At 36.8% G+C, this 21,768-nt stretch overlaps 1 protein-coding gene and 1 pseudogene across 1 annotated transcript in view; both read left to right on the top strand.

The window, feature by feature from the left end:
- Frmd3 (FERM domain containing 3) overlaps nucleotides 1–5,801 on the top strand; it is a 195,163-nt gene extending 189,362 nt beyond the window's left edge. Inside the window, exon 14 of the mRNA XM_032896836.1 lies at nucleotides 4,270–5,801. Within this exon, the coding sequence (XP_032752727.1) occupies nucleotides 4,270–4,862 (593 nt within the window). The 3' untranslated portion in view covers nucleotides 4,863–5,801. The remainder of the gene's footprint in view (nucleotides 1–4,269) is intronic.
- Nucleotides 5,802–16,887: 11,086 nt separating this feature from the next.
- LOC116901109 lies at nucleotides 16,888–18,017 on the top strand (annotated as a pseudogene).
- The last annotated feature ends 3,751 nt before the right edge of the window (nucleotides 18,018–21,768 follow it).

The raw sequence follows: 21,768 nt of genomic DNA, 5'->3' as shown, positions 1-21,768 counted from the left end.
AGTGCAGTAAGGGTGTTCCAGCACATACTTCATCCTAAACTCACAAAAAGTGGAAAGGAAAAACCAAAGGATTAGGCTTAAGTTAAAGGAAAGTGCAAATGAAAACAAGAACAAAATGTAAGTTAGGATCTGAATTTGGAGGGCAGGAAAGGGGTGTGTGTGTGTGTGTGTGTGTGTGTGTGTGTGTGTGTGTGTGTGTGTGTCTGTGTGTGTCTGTGTGTCAGAATGGTGAATGTAAAGCAGAGAACAAATACAACATTAAATCCTATATTTACTTTCCTTCAGTTCTTTGCCTAACACACCAATGTTGCAGAGAAATTGGGGCATCCTTGAAAGTGACTGGGTCTGTAACTTAGGGAAGGGAAAGTCTGCATCCTGGAAATTCAGTGACTACCAAAGCCATTTCAGGCCATTTTCTCGAGGTATTTGGCTTATAAATTTAAAAAGTGAATTCATAGTCTAAAGGGAAGGTAGGTTCCTTAAAGGCGTTTTATAGAGCTTAAGAGAAAGAAGGCAGTGTGCCTGCTTAGAAGTAGTGGCGAAGATTCCTGGAAATGTTGTACCATTTGTTTTTTTATTAACTTGAGTATTTCTTATTTACATTTCGAATGTTATTCCTTTCCCAGTTTCCCCCGCAAACATCCCCCAATCCTCCCCTCCTTCTTTATTATGGGTTTCCCTTCCCACCCTCCCCCATTGCCGCCCTCCCCCAACAATCAGTTCACTGGGGGGTTCAGTCTTAGCAGGACCCAGGGCTTCCCCTTCCACTGGTGCTCTTACTAGGATATTCATTGCTACCTATGAGGTCAGAGTCCATGGTCAGTCCATGTATAGTCTTTAGGTAGTGGCTTAGTCCCTGGAAGCTCTGGTTGCTTGGCATTGTTGTACATATGGGGTCTCAAGCCCCTTCAAGCTCTTCCAGTTCTTTCTCTGATTCCTTCAACGGGGGTCCTATTCTCAGTTCAGTGGTTTGCTGCTGGCATTCACCTCTGTATTTGCTGTATTCTGGCTGTGTCTCTCAGGAGAGATCTACATCCAGCTCCTGTCAGCCTGCATTTCATTGCTTCATCCATCTTGTCTAATTGGGTGGCTGTATATGTATGGGCCACATGTGGGGCAGGCTCTGAATTGTCCCACGCGCGACTTCCAAGAAGCACACGGGACAGAAATTCTCGCTATGAGTAACTTTATTCCTCTCTATTCCTCTCTCATGGTGGAAGCCCCACGCACCGGCCAGGCGTGCCTATTTAACCCTCGCACACGTATCCACACCTGATTGGTTGCTTACTCAAGACCTCATCAGGCACGCCCCGGAATGGGCAAAGACCTGGCACGAAGGCACTCTTGCACATGCGCACACAGTTGATCTTCTGAAGGGCAGTCGGCTGGCGCAGCGAAGGCCAGCGCCATCTTGTCTAGCTCGGCCTTCCACGTGGGGCACAGTGGAAGCCAGCGCCATCTAGTGGTGGCGAATGTTATTGCGGCCCTCTACACTGAATGGGTGTTCCTTCTGTCTCTGTTTTAATCTTTGCCTCTCTATTCCCTGCCAAGGGTATTCTTGTTCCCCTTCTAAAGAAGGAGTGAAGCATTCACATTTTGATCATCCATCTTGAGTTTCATGTGTTCTAGGCATCTAGGGTAATTCAAGCATTTGGGCTAATAGCCACTTATCAATGAGTGCATACCATGTGTGTTTCTCTGTGATTGGGTTACCTCACTCAGGATGACATTTTCCAGTTCCAACCATTTGCCTACGAATTTCATAAAGTCATTGTTTTTGATAGCTGAGTAATATTCCACTGTGTAGATGTACCACATTTTCTGTATCCATTCCTCTGTTGAAGGGCATCTGGGTTCTTTCCAGCTTCTGGCTATTATAAATAAGGCTTCTATGAACATAGTGGAGCACATGTCTTTTTTATATGTTGGGGCATCTTGTGGGTATATGCCCAAGAGAGGTATAGCTGGATCCTCAGGCAGTTCAATGTCCAATTTTCTGAGGAACCTCCAGACTGATTTCCAGAATGGTTGTACCAGTCTGCAATTCCACCAACAATGGAGGAGTGTTCCTCTTTCTCCACATCCTCGCCAGCATTTGCTGTCCCCTGAGTTTTTGATCTTAGCCATTCTCACTGGTGTGAGGTGAAATCTCAGGGTTGTTTTTATTTGCATTTCCCTTATGACTAAAGATGTTGAACATTTCTTTAGGTGTTTCTCAGCCATTCGGCATTCCTCAGCTGTGAATTCTTTGTTTAGCTCTGAAACTTAGTGTGGGTCCCCTAACAATTGGAAAAGGGCCTGGTTCTGACCTGTTGCGTGGCACTGGATCCACTTTCTTTAGATGGACTGCCTTATTGCACCTTAGTGGGGGAAGGTGTGCCTAGCCCTGTTGGGATTTGCAGTCCCAGTACAGAGTGGTACCCAAGGAAGAATCTCCTTCTCTAAGAAAAAGAGAGGTTAATAGGAGTAGGGCTTGTGAATGTGGGACTGGGAAGAGAGGAGGCGGGGCAAGCTGCAATCGAGATGTAAAGAGAATAAATAAATTAATGTACCAAAAAAATGGGCTTTAGAAGAGAACCTACTATTATTCTGTTAAGTGGACATGGTACTAAAGTAGTAGCTACTGATATATCATTATACCTACAGATGACTGCGACTCTGTCCTCATCAGAGAAGTTCCTATTTGCAGTAGATGGTGACTAACACAGACACCCACAACTCATGGGTTACTCACATGATGTTTTCCATTTAAACTATTTTCTGCTCTTAGGATGGAGCTTCCAGGAAATATCGGGTAATTTTTTTTGAATGATAAAAACGTGAGGGAATTATGAATGGTGCTCTGTTTTACATTTGACATATTAATTTATCTTTGCAAATTTCGTGGTGTATTATCATAGAGAACACTTCTTTGATGTTTTTATAATTTCCCATTAATCACCCAAGACTCATATTTAATAGATACAGTTTTTAGCCTAGATAAAAAGTGGCTGGATATCACATATGTAAAAAATATCAATATTAAGAAAGACATATTCTCTGCCCACCATATGTTTGAAAAGTTGAACCCCCATTGATGGAATAATTTGAGAAGGATTAGGGTGGTGTGGCCTTGTTAGAAGTGCACCACAGAGGTAGGCTTTAAGGTTTCAAAAGACTCATTGCACTCTGTCTCTCTCTTCCCCACCTCTGTGTGTGTGTGTGTCTGTCTGTCTGTCTGTCTGTCTGTCTCCTGCTTATGCATGTAGATGTGAGGTCTCATTTGCTGTTCCAGCCACACCTTTACTCTACCATCATAGACTCTTAACCTGTTGCAATCATATGCTCAATTAAACCCCTTTTTTGCATAAAAAAAGAAAGACATATTCTCAATAAACATTTTTAAAATCTTAAGCACTTTAATCAATTTGTCTTCTGAAACTTAAAATTTTTCTTCATTCTTCCAAATATTTTACCAATAGATAACTAAAGTTTCTTGGAAAATTTGGCCTAATTTATAAATAATAGCAACAAAAATACTCTATCTGAAGTTAAAAAATATGTATTAAAATGTTAAAAAGAGAAAATATAAATTTGTACACACCACATGATTGTAATTACAGGTGAGGATTATGTACTCCAAAGCTTTGAACCAAAAATACATCAGATTTCATATTTTTTCATCTGATTTTGGAACATTTGAGTACACTTTAGTGCTTGAGTATTACAACCTCAATATCTGAAATCTCAATATTCATGGACTGAAATCTTTAATTTTGCTTTGCTTTAAATTTTCTGACTATGGGAACTTTCCATACTTTGGACTTGTGAATTAGATAATAATCCAGTACACTAATAAGATAAATCCCAAGTCTGTGCCTGGAAGGAAGAATAGAGAGCAATACCTCAGAATGATTACTCAATTGTCCCTGCTAGGCAAATTTACATAATACTCAATTGTGTTGTTGTGTTAACTCTGAAAGACATTATCTATAATTTTTATATACTCCTGGATCATTTTCACATGTTAACTTACACTGATTAGAGGTTTGCAAGCCAGAATAATATGCTTAAATGTTATATATACTTCAAAACTTTAGTGTTGTTTATATTAGGCTTATTTTATTGAAAATGTATGTTGTAGCATCTGTTACTAACATGATTATTTTTTCTAATAACAGAATGCTACTGCATAGTTTCACATATTCCTTGAACTTCCTTCTACATATGGACTTTTGTGAAAGAAAAACATCTGAAATTTAAGCTTTATAAAATAATGTTTCTTTCCAGGTACCCCCTTGCCTAAAATGGATGTGTCTGAGTCCCTAATTGCCAGTTCACCAGTAAAGGGAGCTCAGTGTGCAGATCCTCCAGATGAAGAGGAAGATAGACTAAAAGAAGACCCCTTGACCATCTCTGAACTAGCATACAATCCCAGCGCCAGTCTGCTCCCTACCCCAGTGGATGATGATGAAATCAACATGCTCTTTGACTGTCCATCCAGGCTCGAGTTAGAAAGAGAAGACACGGATTCATTTGAGGAACTCGAAGCAGATGAAAATGCTTTTTTGATTGCTGAAGAGGAGGAGCTGAAGGAAGCTCGCCAAGCTTTGTCATGGAGCTATTCCATCCTGACCGGCCGTATCTGGGTCAATCCCCTGGTCAAGAGTTTTTCCAGGCTCCTTGTGGTGGGCCTGGGACTGCTGCTGTTTGTATTTCCCCTGCTCCTCCTCCTTTTGGAGTCAGGTATTGATCTCTCCTTCTTATGCGAAATCCGTCAGACACCAGAGTTTGAGCAGTTTCACTATGAATACTATTGTCCCCTGAAGGAGTGGGTGGCTGGGAAGGTCAATATCTTCCTCTACATGCTGGGTTGTTCATAAAATTCATATCTGATAAGATGAAGGGCTATCTAAAATACTAGTCGTATCATTTTCAGTAGATGCTAGGTTTTGAATGGCCTTGACTTGTCAAGAGGTAGTCTTAACTCTTGACTTTTTACTCTCTTAACTGCTCAAACCTTGAAATAAGTTTTCTGTACTTCATTACTTCATTGAGTTTAAATCAATCAAAATCAAATACAGTTCTTTGAGTTATCCTTCAGAAAGGCAGTCATGAAGTAAAAAAAAAAATCTTTCCTTATCATACCATAAAAATTTAATATATTGGATTAGTTTTTCCTCTTTCTTTATTGTGAACTATAATCAAAATCAGAATTTTAGTAAAAATACAAGGGAAATCTTTTTAATATAACCTTTGGGGAAAATAACATTCTCTTACTGTTGCCTATACATTTAAGTTGATGCTGAGTTTTTCTTTCAGTTTTTTTTAAAAAAAATATTTTTACGCGTTCTAACTATTTTGGTAAATTTTTAGCAAACAAAACGAAGCTTTCTGGAATTATTTAAGTATACCTACTGTAAAACTAATGCACATGGAATTTTTTAATGTTTTGGCACCTGATTTTTTTAAAGATATTTTTTGGCTAACTAACCCATAATTTAATACCTGTATATGACTTTGCAAAAATGATAGTAAAAAACTATAGAAAGTTCTCACAACAGATGATTGAACTACAAGATGTGAGCATAAAGAAGATTGAGTTGACATTGTGCAGTCTAGTTTCAAAGTTTTGGACATGATAACCTTATAATTTCATTAGTATTTTTAGTTTATCCATATATTTGGACTGGGGAGGCAGAGTGTTCTTAAATGAAATTAAAACTGATTGTAATAGTAAAATTGTGAAAAAGATCACCTAGTTAATTGTTATTGTTTACTAATCAGAGCAAAAGCAAGCAGGAGTTTGGCAAATAGAAGGTAGCAAGGGAGAGTGCTGGTGAGACCGCGAGGCAAGTGATGATAAGCATGTGGTTGCCTTTGTGCAGTGATGCTGATATATGGCACTCAATGTAAAGAGGTGTGCACTCACTTTCAGAGTTCACAAAATCATGTTTAGTTAATAAAAGTGGAGAAACTTTTAAGGTGAATTTTTGGGATCCCCTCATACTTTTCATTGTAATTCTCTGGGTAAAATTTCAAGGTGTGTGTGTGTGTGTGTGTGTGTGTGTGTGTGTGTGTGTGTGCGCGCATCATGTGTGTATGTGTGCATGTATGAATGTGTGCAGGTGGGTGTAAGTCAGAAGGTTTGTGAGGAGAGATAGAAAGACAGAAAAACGGAAATGGAGAGAGAGAGACAGAGAATGATGATAAAGAGAGAGACTATTTCCTTTATGGATTTTTTTAAATTTTGAACTCTTATGTAATTGAGGCTTTTACTGAAACAATGAATCATCCGATAATGAACAAATTCTGTTTAGGTAAAATCGACAATGGAAAATAAAAAGAGACAAAAGAAATGATAAATCCTGAGGTTTATGTCAGTGAATCCAAGACAGAAAAATGTCTGGTTATTTTCCTTGCTGGCCACTTACCAATACTGCATTATAAGTAAGAAACAAAGGAGTTTGAATGGAGTTTACAACATGGTTTTTCCTATGATGAAAACATCTAATTGCCTTTGGTTATAAACAGATTGGGCACACAAGTTGAGCACTACAGTCATGTTTACTGAACACGGCTCTGAGAGTTTTATTAGACATTATTTTGGAAAGTAAACTTTGAATGCTGACCCTTGGGACTATGAGTTGAAGGCATAATAATATATACTTGATATTGCATTCAGGATTTACATTACTTGGAAAGGAAAGCACTTACTTTGGAAGTTTGCTACTGATCAACAATTTGATTGACATTTTAAGTTTGAACTTTGAAGTCATACCCTCTGGCATGGGTGTACTCAAATGCAGTTGATTGAAATTTGCTCACCCTTTTAATTGTCCTTCATATTTTCTTTTAAGTACTGAAAACTCATCTATCTTCATCTTTTAAAGATAATGTTTAAGATCAATAATATTTTTAAATTATGGACATAGCAAACATATTTATATTGTAAAGTATAAAATGAAAATAAGAGATATAACATGTAATTCGTGCATGCAGATTTGTAATGAAGAGCAAGATGCAGATAGCTTTAGCATTTATAGCTTGCATCACCCTTCTCTTGAGGAGCAATTCATTGTAAAGTCAAAATACTTTTAGGGAAAGAGAGAATAGAGACTGTTAAATTAAAAGAATAACCATAACGTATAACATTGAAGTCTTTTTAACAATTTTTAGATTGTTTTTATTTGTTTTTGTTTATTTTATCAATTTATTTTCTCAGTAAGTGCTGTATTACATGGTCAACTGTCTCTCAGAAAAGGGTATTAGATCCCTTTATAGATGGCCTTGAACCACTATGTGGGAACTGGGAATTGAACTCAGGACCTCTGGAATAACAGCTGGTACTCTTAACCACTGAACCATCTCTCCAGCCTCACAAATTTATATTTTAAAAACTAGCAGTTTGGCAAAAAAAAAAGGGGGGGTGAAGTTATTATAGACAAGAAGGGCATGCTTGTGAAGAAATTAGGGCCATTAAAAAAGTAACCAATGAATTTGCATTCAGGCAATAAAAATGATACCTTGAGGACACCTTAAGTATCACACATTAGGGCCCACATAGAGCAGGATCCTGGGTATCAAACAGAAAAGGTACTGAGCAGAGATATCTGGTGGACCCTGCTTTTCTCAAGGTTTAGTCACCCAAGCACTCAGAGGAAACTCCAGTCAAGGTCCAAAAGAAGATTGGCAGACTATCATATCATCCATATAATGCTTTTTTTTTGCAAGCAAACAAAATTCGTAAGTTAGGTTATGGAGAATTTTACCTCTATGTCAGAGAAACATCTGAAGTTCAGGCAGCAAGTGACAGAGTCAGGATCACACAGGTAATCCCCAAAAGAAGATGAATGTGAAGCCTTAGCTGAAATGGAGCCTTGGTTCTCACTAAACTCACACACCCTTATTTCCTTAAGGCAGGGTCTTTCACTGAACCTTGAGCTAAGTTAGAAAACCCCAAACTATTTTCCTAAGCACCCCCATCACTGTGGTTACAGATGTGCAGCCACACCTAGTTTTCTCCAATGGCACTGGAGATTTGAACTCAGTTCCTCATGCTTATGTAGCCACTAAGCCTTCTCAGCCCCTAACAAAAATTTCTCAGTGAAGTTCTTTTTATCTTTCCTCTGGTGTTTTTAAATGGTGGCATCATGTGGAAACTATTTCATAATTCAAAGTCACAAATACTTGTTTCTATAACTTTTGTAAGAGTTTTATTATCATCCTCTAACAATTTAACTTATGGTTGTGGTGACAGGGTCTACTGTGACTTAGTTTTTCTCAGAGCTGATTAAACAAAGTCCTCTACTGAAGATGGAGATGGAGAAGAGATGTGATGTACTGAGGAGAGGAGAGGAGAGGAGAAGAGGAAAGGAGAGAGTTTTAGGAGGGCGGAAATGGAATGGATCAGAGAAATTGTGCGTAACTTGTCTATGAACTGTATCAAAGTCTGGACATAATCCCAAATCATAAGCTTTAAAAGGAGATCGGTGAGAATAGTTATGGTCCCCACACTACAGACTTGCCTGATAGCAGTGTGAGACAAGCATTGGACAGGTTCCCTCAGGACTAGTTATTTGTCTATGAAATAAACTATGAAACAAAGAAAATAAGGATAACATTCTTGGGAAGAAAATTAGAAATTACAAAAATTAGAAAAATTAGAAAACTAGAAATTACAGCATGAGAAGAGTAACTGTCTATAGAAGGATAAACTTAGGTCTTACTGGGTCTGAGATGGTTAGTAGTGAAAATAGTGTTCATAGCTTCCTGTGGTGGCCTCAAGGTGGAGAGGGAGGCCAACAGTGGGTGAGGGTGCTTGCTCCACACACATGAGGGCTTGAACTTGAATCTTCAACACCCATGAAAACACAAAGCATGACTATGAATCCTGGTAATCATAGGGGAATGGAGATAGGCAGCTCTCAGTGAGGCCCAACTGAAACAGTCGCATTTTGGTTCAGGGAGAGACCATATCAAGGCCATATACTAGAGAATGACAGGAAGGCATCCAATGTCCTGCTCTGGTTCTGTATGCATATGCAACACTCACATGCACCACCCACATACATCATGCACACACCACACACATTTAAAACAAGTAAAGAAAGACAAAGCTATAGCTGGTGGATGAGGAACAAGAGAGTAAACAGGTTAACAGCTCTATTCACTGAGAATGTAAAAGCAAATATTTAGCTGTAACAAGAGTGTTCCAGTATTTCACTCTTGGCTCTCCAAACATTATTGCCCACAAAAATACCCTCACCCACTTTGTTTTCTTTTTTCCTTTTTTTTTTTTTTTTGCTGTGCTTTTTTTAAAAGAAAAAGTTTACTGATTGATAGTTTTGAGATGGGATATGGCTTTTCTAACTCAGTGCTCAGATCTGAGAGGCCTCCCATCTTCACGATTTTCCTGAAAGGTCTAGTTAACCGTCTAAGGGACAGCTATCAAAGATAGTTAAAGTGGCTGAATTCATGAGTGATAAGCATGCACTATGTTTGTACCAGGGCAGATTCAGGATCTCCCAAAAGAAGACAGGAAAGAAAGGAAAGTGGGAATAAGACACAAAAGGAGGAAAAAATCAAGAGCTAAAATAGCAATTTTGTTCACTGGTGAATGTAACTAGCTCACTGGGTTTTATTTTGTTCCCTGGGAAATGTCACGGAGCAACTTCTGCATTTTGTGACCAAAGAACCCAACATAAACAATTTAAGGGGAGAGGACAGACCCTACTTGGATTTTTCTTTTCAGAGGTGGAACAGAGAAGCATTTTCCTTGATCTACTGCATACTTTTCAAGATATTCAGGTTGACAGAAAGATCAACCATCACTGGTCCTTTTGTGAGTTTGACATCCAAATGTAACACTGAAATCTTATAATGCCATTTATTCACTATAAAATTAAAGCCATTTAATATCCATTTTTATTAGAAAACTTCATCAGTTGTTTGAATCAAATGAAGAGGGGATTTGTCAACACATAGTATATAAAATAGTGAGATTGTGGTTTCAAAGCAAGTACATAAGTATGTGAATATTCCATATTATTGATATATGTATATTTATAAAAGATATGTATGTGTGTGTTTGTATAGATACAGGCCACATATCTTTCATACATACTTACTTGTATTTATTTTGCCCCAGGTAAAGAATTTGTGGAACCCTATTGTTCTTTTCTCTCTCAGATATCATGAAATTTAGACTCTCAAGTGATTATTTTATGAAAGTGTTTGTGTACATTTGTGGACACACAGAGGGGGGAGTACAAATGCACACACACTTGTCTTTAGCGCTAATATGAGCTTTATAATGAGGATGATATAGGTAAAGGATCATATATTTCTATCTGAGTTTGGAACATAATGTGTGTTATGTATTTATAGTATATTTCATAGTTTGTCTAATATTTATGAACATAACTCTGAGAGAATTTACAATGAGTTAATTTCCTTGAAATATCAAGAGATATAGGGGCTGTATTATGGTTATTGGAGCTGTATCTTTGTATAGTAAAATTAGTATTTCTCTGTCAACATCCAGATTGTTTATCTGTTGATATGGTAGCAGGAATCTAATAAAATACTCTGGGCAAATTTTTTTCAATCCCTCAGTTTTATTTTATGTAAAGTAATGGTTTGAAATTATAGAAGGGTATGTGATAAATAATGGAGAAGATTGCCTAATATTCTACTGAAGTTTCTAAGGCCCAAGCAGAAATAAGTGCTAGAAATACACTGCAATATAAAATAAATCATTGGTCAAATTAAAGTATTAAGATAGAGATGTACATACTTGAAATGCAGCAGTTTTGTGCAGAATCATGATCCAAGCTCTTCTTAGCCCATCACCACTATCTTTTTCAGCCATTTCTTCTGACCATTCTCCATTTCTCTGTGACTCCCAGCTAACACACAAGACATATTTCTACCAGAGACCCAAAGTCACCACATTCACCTTGTCTAAAGAATCATTAAATTCAAAAACAGATTTAAGATCACACTCTTCCTCCTTCCTATTCTTCATTCAGTTCTCTCCAGACTTGATTTTAAGCCTGCTACTGCCTGCTTAGTTCAGCCCCTCCTCCCAAACTACTTCTTTCCCTATGGAACTTGGTCAAATCCGGGATCCAATGTATCCCTGTTATTCCCTGCCACACTTTTCAGTTATTCCTTCAAGATCAACTTCATTGCATTGTGATTCTCCATGGACATGTAGAATGCCTCTCTATCAAGACCCTCACAACCACCACAGTAGAGTAGGAGTCAGGAACCTCACAGCACCACAGTTGGCTAGGATTCACATTGGACAACATTAAACAGAGAAAAGAATACCCACAAAGCAAAGGCAAGATACCAAAATCACTCCAAATGTCATAACCCCAGGTGCCTGGATCCTAGCAAAAAAACAAAAATATAAGAGTCAAGAAAATATATATTGAATATGTCCTGAGGGAAGAAATTTAGCTGAAATACAAGACAAGGATTTCAAAAGAACAAAACTATGCACATGTTCAAGAACCTTAAAGACAATATAAATATCTTTATGAAGACCATGGAAATATAAGCAACTAAATGAAAAAATATGAAAATAATTCCAGACATGAAAATAGATGGAAATAGAATTACTAAAGAACACTCAAACTGAAATAAACTTTGAGATGAAAAACTCAAGATATTAAAGAAAAAGGTCAAAGGTAAGCCTCACCAACAGATTAAAGAAGGGAGGAAAATGGATAGCTCAGTTAAAGAAAATTTTAAATCTTTTTAAAAATACAAGCATAGAACATCCAAGAAATAGGGAACAATATGAAAAGACTAAAATTAAGAATAATAAGTATACAGAAATATGAAGAAACCCAAGTCAAAGCCACAGATAATGTGTTAATAGAATAATGGAAGAAAAATTCTACCAATCTAAAGGAAAAGATCAAAGTACAAACAGCATAGAGGACATTAAATAAATAAGAACAAAAAAATTCCCCACGACACACACTATTCAAAACACTAAATGTACAAAACAAAGGATGCTGAAAGCTGCAAGGAGAAAAGACCATGTAACATATAAAGGAAGAGCCATTAGAATAACACTGATTTTCAGTGAGATTCTGAAAATCATAAGGGCCAGGTAGATATTATGCAAACTCTGAGCAACCACAGATGAAAATCTATCAATTACACCCAACAGAGAAAGAACAACATTCTATGGTTAAAACACATTTAAGCTATGTCAACCAATATAGCTTTACAGAAAGCACTAGAAGGAAAACTTTAGCCTAAAAGCTGACTGCATTCAAGGTGACACAAGTAATAATGGATCCCAGAACAATCAAAAGAGAGTGGTAATGTCCATACCATAACAAAAAAAAATTAGGAATTAATAATATTGTTTACAAGTAACTCCATATTAATTCACAATTCCCCAATGAAAAGATGCATTAACAGTGTGTTTTTTAATGGACTCATGGCTACAAGTGCATATGTAGCAGAGGATGGCCTTGTTGAGCACCAAAGGGAGGGGAAGCCCTTGGTCCTGCCAAGGCTGGAACCCCCAGTATAGCAGAATGTCAGGGCAGGGAGGCAGGAAAGAGTGGGTGGTTGAGTGGGGGAAAGGAAAAACATTTGAAATGTAAACAAAAATTATCCAATAAAAAATATATATATACATAAAATGCCAGAGTAAATTAACATCATAAACCAAATGATTGTAGCAGACATCTATAGAACATTCTATTCAAATACTAAAGAAAACACTTACTTACGAGAACTCAGGGAACTTTCTCCAAATCTGAGCTCATATTAAGATTCAAAGAAAGTTTGACTTTTTTATTTCTTTTTTTTTCCTAGGCAAGCTTCCTAGGCAAGTGCTCTACCACTGAGCTAAATCCCCAACCCCTCAAAGAAAGTTTAAACAAATAAAAAAATTGAAATACCACCCATCATTGTAACTGATATCTATGTACTAAAACTAGCTATCTACAATAATAGCAGACAGTATACAAACTCATGGAAATTGAACAACTCTCTCCTGAATGAAAAATAAATTTAGACAGAAATTTAGAAGGAAATTAAAAACTTTACAAACTGAGTGAAAATGAAAACACACCATAACAAAATCTAAGGGACACAAAGAAGGCAGTTTTAAAAGACAAACTCTTAGCACTAATTCCCTACATCAAACTACTGGAAAAATCTTGTATCAGTAATCCAATCACAACATCAAAAATCCCTATAAAAATAAGAAGAAATAAACCCAAAAAGAGTAGATGGGAAGAAATAATCAATTCAGGGCTAAAATCACAAAATAGAGGCAAATAAGCAAATAAAAACAATGCAAAAAAAATCAATGAAACAAAGAATTCCTTCACAAAACAAAAAAATAAACAAAAAAATCAACAAGATTAACAAACCCTTAGCCCAATTAATGAAAAGATGGAGAAAGATGATCCAAATGAATAAAATTAGAGATGAAAATTGAGACATTACAACAGTCACTAAGAAAATTTAGAAGATCAATGACATATTTTAAATTTCTTAGTAAATTTGGCCTACAAAAGTTAAATCAAGGTAAAACAAATGATTTAAACAATTGTAAAACCCTAGTGAAATGGAAGTAGTATATAAAATCTCCCAACCATAAAAGCTCATGGCCAGAAGTATTCAGTATAGAATCTATCTAGTGTAGATATTCCAAGAACTAATGTCAGTGGTTCTCAAATTATTCCACAAAATAGGAACTAAAGGAACATTTCCAAATTAAGCCATCTTAATCACTAATACTGAAAACACAAAGTCTCAACAAATAAAAAGAAATTTATAGAATAATATTTCTAATGAAGATATGTTTTTGTTTCTATTTTGTTTCTAGAGAAGTTTCTACTTTTTCTATGAAGAGACATGATAACTAAGGCAACTTATAAAACAAAATATTTAATTGGTGGTTTGATGGCTATTTCAGAGAATTTGTTTGTGATTATTGGTGGGAAGTAGGCAGCACACAGGCAGGCATGGCATTGGAACAAGAGCTGAGAGCTTACATCTTATCTGAAATTAGTGGGGGTGGGGTGGGGGTGGGGTTGGAGTTTCAATAAGAATGGCTCCCAAAAGGTTATATAGTTGAATTTTTAGTCACTAGGGATGAAAATATTTGAAAGGATGACATATGTTAGAAGGCGTGGTATTTTTTAAATAGGTGTGCCTCCCTCCCTCCGTCCCTCCCTCCTTCTCTCTCTCTTTCTCTCATTCTCTCCCTCCTTCCCTCCCTCCCTCCATAATGATAATGGACAACCTGTAAAATTTTTAAAAGGCTCCCAATTAAGTACTTTCTAAGAGTTGACATAGTCATGATGTTTCTTCACACCAATAGAACAGTTTTCCAAAACAGTTACACTGAACCAAGTATTCAAATATATGGGTATATGGGGGCTATTTTTAGATAAATTGCCACATTATACATACAAAATGTTTTAAAAATACTTTTAACAAAATTACAGAACACATGAAAAGATTATACACCACGATCAAGTTGTGTTCATTCAGAGATGCATATAGTCCAACATATGTAAATCAATAAATATAACCCATCAAATAAACAGACTGAAAGGCACAATCATCTCATTAGATGCAGAAAAGGCCTTTGATACAATTCAACATCCCTTAATAATCAAAGTCTTCGGAGAATAGCCATACAAGAGATATATCACAGCATAGTTTACAACAAGATTATGGACAACATGGTCCGAAATGAGAGAGAAATTCAAAGCATTTCCACTAAAATCAGGAAAATAACAGGGATGCTCACTGTCTTTATACATATTCAATATAACATTTGAAGTATTAGCAAGAGCACAACTGAAGCAGATCAAGGGAATATAAAAGGAAGGGAAGAAGATGTTGTTTTTTTTTTTCATGAGAAAACTCCTACAGCTTATAAACACCTTCAGTAAAAGTAGTGGGATACAAAATTAACATATACAAACAGTGAACTTCCTATATACAAATGACAAACATACTGAGAAAGACATCAGGAAAACAGTACCTAAATAAAATAATAAAAATGTCCCAACACAACAATTCTAAGAAATTGAAGATCAATCTTCAACTTCATAAGGAAGCACAAAAAAAAAAAAAAAAAAAAAAACAGGATAACTATCCCAAATAATAAAAGAACTGTGGAAGCCATCCTTATCACAGATTTGAAGTTGTATTACAATGATGTAGTAGTAAAAACAGCATGGTTTAGGTATAAAAATGAGCAACAAACACATTAAACAATGTGATCTAATCAAAGACAAAGATGTAACAGCAGCAGCAACAACAACAACAACATATATATATATATATATATATATATATATATATATATATATAATTTTTGACAAGGCAGCCAGAAATATACTCTAGAAAAAAGACAGCGTCTTCAACAGATGGCACTGGTGAAATTGGATAACTGCATCTAGAAGAATAAAAAGTAAGTTCATGTCTGTCTTCTTACACAAAACTCAACACCAAGTGAATAAAGGACCTAAACGTAAGACCAGATAACCTGAATATGATAAAGTAAAGGATAAGCTTGAATTCTTTAAAGCAGAAAACCACTTTCTTAGCCGAACAACAGTAGTATTGACACTAAGAGCAAAAATTAATGCACAGAACCTCATGAAGCTAAAAATAGGTAATTTTGTGTGGCAAAGGATAATATCATGTGTGCGAAAATGTCAGCATGTAGAGTGGGAGGAAATCTTCACCAATTATGTATGTGATCAAGTTATCTAGAATATATTAAAACAATAAACATTAAGAAAAATATCCCAATTGAAAATGAAGTATAAAGTTAAATGAGTTCTCCAAAGATGAAAGGCTGAGAAGCACTTAAATGTTCAACATTCTTAGCCAGCAGAAGAATGCAAATTAAAAGTACTTTGAGAATTAATTTTGCCCTAGAGAGATGGCACAGGTATTAAAAAATGGGCTCACAGCAAAAATACAAGGGATTTCATTGTATTGTAGTCAAAATGGCCAACATCAATAATGCAGATGACAGTATATGCTGACATGAAAGTAGGGAAAGGAGAGCGTGTTCATTTCTGGTAAGAGTTCAAACTGGTGCAGCTACTATGGGCATCAGTGCTGTCATCGGTAGTGAAGGTTCTTCAAAAAAGCGAAAAATAAATGTACCATAAACTCCAGCTATACTAGTATTGGGCATACACCCAAAGGTCTCTACATCATTCTACAGAGATGCTGACTTATCCATATTTATTACTGCTCTATTCCTAATAGCCAAGAAATGGAAACTACCATTGCACATCAACTGATGAGTGAATAATGAAAATGTAGTACATTAAAATAACGTAATATGATTTAGCTGTTAACCAGGAAGAAATTATGAAATTTTCAGGGTTTTATAATTAAATAAATAGAGCTAGAAAATATCCTTGTGAGGTAACCCAGACCCAAAAGGACAAATGTTGCAGTACTCTCTTATGTGTAAATGTTAGCTTTTAAAGTTTAGTTATTTTTATTTAAATCAACAATAAACACAAAGGTAAAGCAGACAGTAAGAGACCAGTAGGAGAAAAGAAGATCTCCCAAGGGAAGGAAAATAGAATACAGTGTTACAAAGAGATAAAGGGGGACTAGAAAAGGGGGATTAAATGAGACAGAGAATAGGACGGCAAGATAAAGGAGAGAATATGGGGAGAGGAAACAATTATATTGGAAACCTTTGGAAAAGCCATACAGGAACCACAACTGTAGAAACTTCCTAAAACATGTACATATATGAAATGAATTTAAATGGATCATCATGTAATTAGAGAGAGAAGACCTCAACTAGACATGTTATTCCAGCAAGTTAAACCTCCAATACTTGGGATTGGTTTCCTCTCATAGTAATGGGTTCACACAGACATCCCCATAGAACACCATAAGCTATTGCCAAGAGTGTTTGTTACCTTTCACAACTACTTGTTTATATGTCATTGAAGAAAAAAAAATTGCACTGGTGTCCAACTAGAAGTTTCACCTACTGACTAGCATCACAGTACGACAATGTATTTTGTGCACTACTAGCAAAGAAAGTTAATCATCAATATTGCCCAGCTACAAACCCATAATCTATAATTGTATACTGGTATGATAGTGGCACAAATGTTTTGGGAGAAACAACCACTTTTTTATTGGATTTAAGGCCCAATCCAGGAGATGGAACGTATACCTGATACTGCTAAGTGGTCAACATCTTAAAACTAGATAGGCCATAGGCCCTAAGAGAAAACCTCTCTACTATATAAACATAAACAGCAAAGTCAGAAGACTTGCTAAGATGCTGCTGGATTTGTCCGAGGAGCATCTGGCCTTCCTGCCACAAGTGGAGAGCACGGTGGTCGCCAAGTTTGGAAGATCGCCTTGGAGTTCCTCAGACAGGGATCAAACCCGAAGATCTATGAAGGCGCCGCCAAAAAACTCAGTGTGAGTAGTGGCACTATCCATCATGGTGTGGAAGGATTAACATATCTCCTCACGGAGAGCTCAAAGCTCATGACTTCTGAACTGGATTTCAAATTCTGTTTTTATTCTGGGATTCTCTGAAGAATCGAACAAATTATTGCTTCAGCTCTACCTGGACAACAGAAAGGAGACCAGAACTATTCTGAATGAGTTAGCACCTCATCTTCCCAGTTGCCACAGTCTTGAGTGGCAGTTAGATGTACAGCTTGCAAGCAGGAGTCTCCAGCAGCAAATTGAACCAGCAGTGACTATAAAGCTGCTTCTCGATCAGAATGGTGACCATAGCACTCATTTTGTGGACAGACCCAGCTACCCTACTTCATTTGGTTCAACAGCTGGAGCAAGTGTTAGAAGAAATAAAAACAAACCACTACAGGAGAGTGGTCCGCAGCATCAAGTCGCTCTGAGGTTCAGTTCCTTCCAGCTGACAGTGCAAAAGTGGCAATGGTAGTCTGGATTCCATGGAGTTTCTTTTCCTGATCAGGATGTGGAAATCTTGATCAGCAGCTGAACTAAAGTTCTTTTTTGGTGCTAAATACAGTCAGTTTCTTGACAGATTGAAAAGCATTTTGTATTTTAAGTGTGTGTATGAGTCAGTACAGTTTGTGTTTACTGTGTATATGTGACTCTTCTGACTTGGATATTTTTTTATCTGCTTTATTTCCTTTGTCCTTTGTCCAAAATTTGAAAATAAAGTTCACTATTACTTCTTAGAAAAAAAGAAACATGTAACTAAAATGATTCCTAATGGCATACTACTGTACCCTTAGATCAAAGCACTGCTTAGGACTTATCAGAGAAATGTCTTCGTGTAATTCATGGTAATTGACTGAGACCTACAACTGGACAGTGTGCAGATAAAGAGAGATTTTGGGTCATTCAGCCTTAAATGAGATGTCATTATCAATCTTTTCCTCTCAAGGCTTAGGAATATATACAGAAAAGGAGGTATAAGAGCCAGAGTTGGTGTATGACTCCAAAGAAACAGTATCTTCAAAACACAACAGGATCAATGTTCAAACTCATAGATACTCACTTAAATTCACAGAGAATGTATGCACAAGACCTGCAGAGATTCAAACCAAACAAGAACTTAAAGCTGAGGAGTGGACACAAAGTCCTATCCCTAACTATGAAGGTATTTGATACCAGCTAGGAAATGGAAAACCAGTTTTCTAGAGTGGAGTGTCACTAGGTAAATGAAACAAAGTGCAGGAAAGGTCCCATGCCCAGGAGTAGTTGATCAACAAAAATAAACTGATAGTTTTGTTTTATGGTTTGCGTGTAAACTTTATTTTGTTTTATAAGAGAAAGGTAGAGAGAAATAGGAGAGAGATAAAGAAAGGAGAAGAGGAGAGGAGTAGAGAGGAGAGGAGAGGGGAGGAGAGCCTGGGAGAGATAATGGAGAAAGAGAGAACGTTGGGTCAGGTAGGGAGATTAAGAAGATTTTGGAAAAGCTAGAGGAAGAGAAAAAATATGATCAACATACATTGTACATAAAAATAATAAAGAGACAGACATAGAAAATAAGCAGAAAATAGGAAAGATGGTTGTTTTTTAGAGTGCTAGAAATTAGGGATTACACCACTGTCTAGAAGGAAAAGTTGCTGTTCCAAAAACATTTGTAACAAATTTTTTTTGCTATTTTGCTTGCTGTGAAACTCTGCTATCTGTCACAAGCTTGAAAGAATTTTACTCTTGTGCTTTTGCTGGCCCTCTAATGTGTACTCCCTAGCTGTAATAAGTCTTCAGATGAGTTTCTGCCATGAGTTCAACACCATTCCACATAACTACAGAAGAGCCCCTAAGTGTAGTTGTTTCCTGAATGTGTTGAGATTTCCTTCTCAGTGGTCCTTAGAAAAATGGAGTCTAGAGTCGAGAACAGAAAAAGAGTTCAGCGCTTAATGCTTAATGGACAGATGACTTAGGAACTTACACTCCTGCTTCACTGTCTGTGAATGTATTGAGAGATTCATAGGTAGCCCAAGGCTTAGAAGCAATTAATGCCTTTTCCTATATAAATTATAGTGAGTATCACTTAATGCTGTGGTCATATGAGGACAGAAAAATATTCTTCTTTAGTTAACTAAAGAGGAAATCATTTTTGATAACCAGCCGTATGCCTTGAATCAACCTTAGGAAATCAGCAGTTTTCTAAGGGACATTTGCAATGAAATGTATATACTCTTTGTCTAGAGTTCCAAAGATGGGAGTACATATGGGGAAATTGGGTGCTTTTTCTCAGAGGCAGGTTGAGTGACTGTCCATTGAACCTAAGGGCTCCAAGAGTGTAGTACTTAACCACTTACTTATTGAGTAGTACATTGAGTTTCTGACCCAAGTTCACATCTACTTTTCATTTTTAACTTATATTTTCTGCTGAGTCAGACAGAAGAAGATTCTCTCACAACATCCCAATCTAATGGGCAAGTACTGGTGAGATGCTTTTACATGTGGTGTGTCTTCAGGGATAGTTGTAGTTGATGGGACATGAGCATCTTTGGGTTGACTTCTCTACTTGAGGGAGATAATATGCTGATGGCTCCTTCTTACTTATCCTCCTACTTTTCTCTCTTTTTCTGTCTATCTTGGACCTGATTTTGGACTTCCAGTCTCTATGCCATAAACAGACTCAACAGGACCTGCACATGGTGGACCCATCCAACACCAGTTCTCCACATTCCAACCTCTCTCTCTCTCTGACTGGGTGGATAAATTTGTGAGCCAACCAAGAAGGCTTAGCTGTCATCACTTCAGAGAGGAAGAAACTTCACTTAGCCTCAGACTTCAGGTGCATTGACCCATCCATTAGTAAAGCTGATTTGAACCATCTTCTGGCCATTGTGTCTTTTATCTTCTGGGAATTGGAATGATGGCATGGTGGTGGGTAATATGTAGGACTCTTAACTTCCAATGTCACAAAAACAAAAGTACACAGAATGTTGGTCTTGGCTAAACCTTAGACATCAGAGGATGTTTGTCACCAATATAGGTCCTCACAGCCTTTCTGAATGAGAGAAGGAACTAGGAATGACTACGTAGTAAATGCTTGATTAGAAACATATTTTTCTATTCTATACCCTTAGTTACCACAAATATAATTTTAGAAAGGGTACCAAAGTTGTTTTCATGGTTACAGAAAATTACTCTTAGTAAGATTAAAGAGATATTTTCTGTAGGTACTATGTATTGAAACACACCTTGCAAATTCTAGCAGTTTCTCCAGCTGGCATCCATCACCATTCAAAACAGAATTAATACTCTGATCATTAAAGAACAATATTCTTCACAATAGAAAAAGAATTAAGAAAAACTTTTAGTTTGCACAAAGTATGACAAGTGCATTTTTTTTTCAGTGTTCTTGTTTAGGGGTCCTGAAATTCTTTTCACTGTAAGTTAACTCTAGCCTCTGTTCAGTTAATGGAAATTTCATAACATGGTTTGAGGATAAAGTTCTGTAAATAGCAATACAGGCTGTTATTACAGTGGTGGCCATGCAATTTCAGTGCTTCTTGGCCAAGTGACTACTACATTCTTCATCCATATTTTTAAAAAATATATATCTTTTGGCAGTAAATGGGATATGTTGAAAAAGCATGTAGTAGCAAGATAAATCATCTATCACTGTTTAAGGCACTCTATATGCACTAGATGCCCTCTTTTAGTTGTTTTTCTAGGATGTTTCTTTGTGTTCTTGATGAATTGAAACAGAGTAGAATTACTTCTTTATACTCATAGCTCTCCCATTTATCAACACTCAGAGGATGGGAGTGTTGTTCAATGGTAGAGAGCTTAGATAGCTTGTGTGAAGTCCTAGGTACAGAATTTATTTTTAGCATTAAAAAGACAAAAAAAACAAGAATCAAGTAGAAATTCACTATGAGGACATGTATATGTTTTGCCACCAAATTGTAAATTACAAAGAAGAAAATTTTAAATTAAACTTTACAACTGAATGGTAAGAAGGACTTTCTTGGGCTGGAGAGATGGCTCAGTGGTTAAGAGCACTGACTGCTCTTCCAAAGGACCTGAATTCAATTCCCAGCAACCACATGGTGGCTCACAACCATCTGTAATGGGATCCAATGCCCTCTTCTGGTCTGTCCAAAGACAGTGACAGTGTACTCACATACATGGAATAAAAAAAATAAATAAATCTTTAAAAAGAAGGAGGAGGAGGAGGAGGAGGAGGAGGAGGAGGAGGAGGAGGGGAGGAAAGAAGAGGAAGGAAGGAAGAAGAAGAAGAAGAAGAAGAAGAAGAAGAAGAAGAAGAAG

The sequence above is a fragment of the Rattus rattus genome, chromosome 1, assembly GCF_011064425.1.
Source record: "Rattus rattus isolate New Zealand chromosome 1, Rrattus_CSIRO_v1, whole genome shotgun sequence".
In the NCBI taxonomy this organism is placed as follows: Eukaryota; Metazoa; Chordata; class Mammalia; order Rodentia; family Muridae; genus Rattus; species Rattus rattus.
Note: the sequence above shows the minus strand (reverse complement) of the source record. Positions and strands in the feature narration are given on the sequence as shown.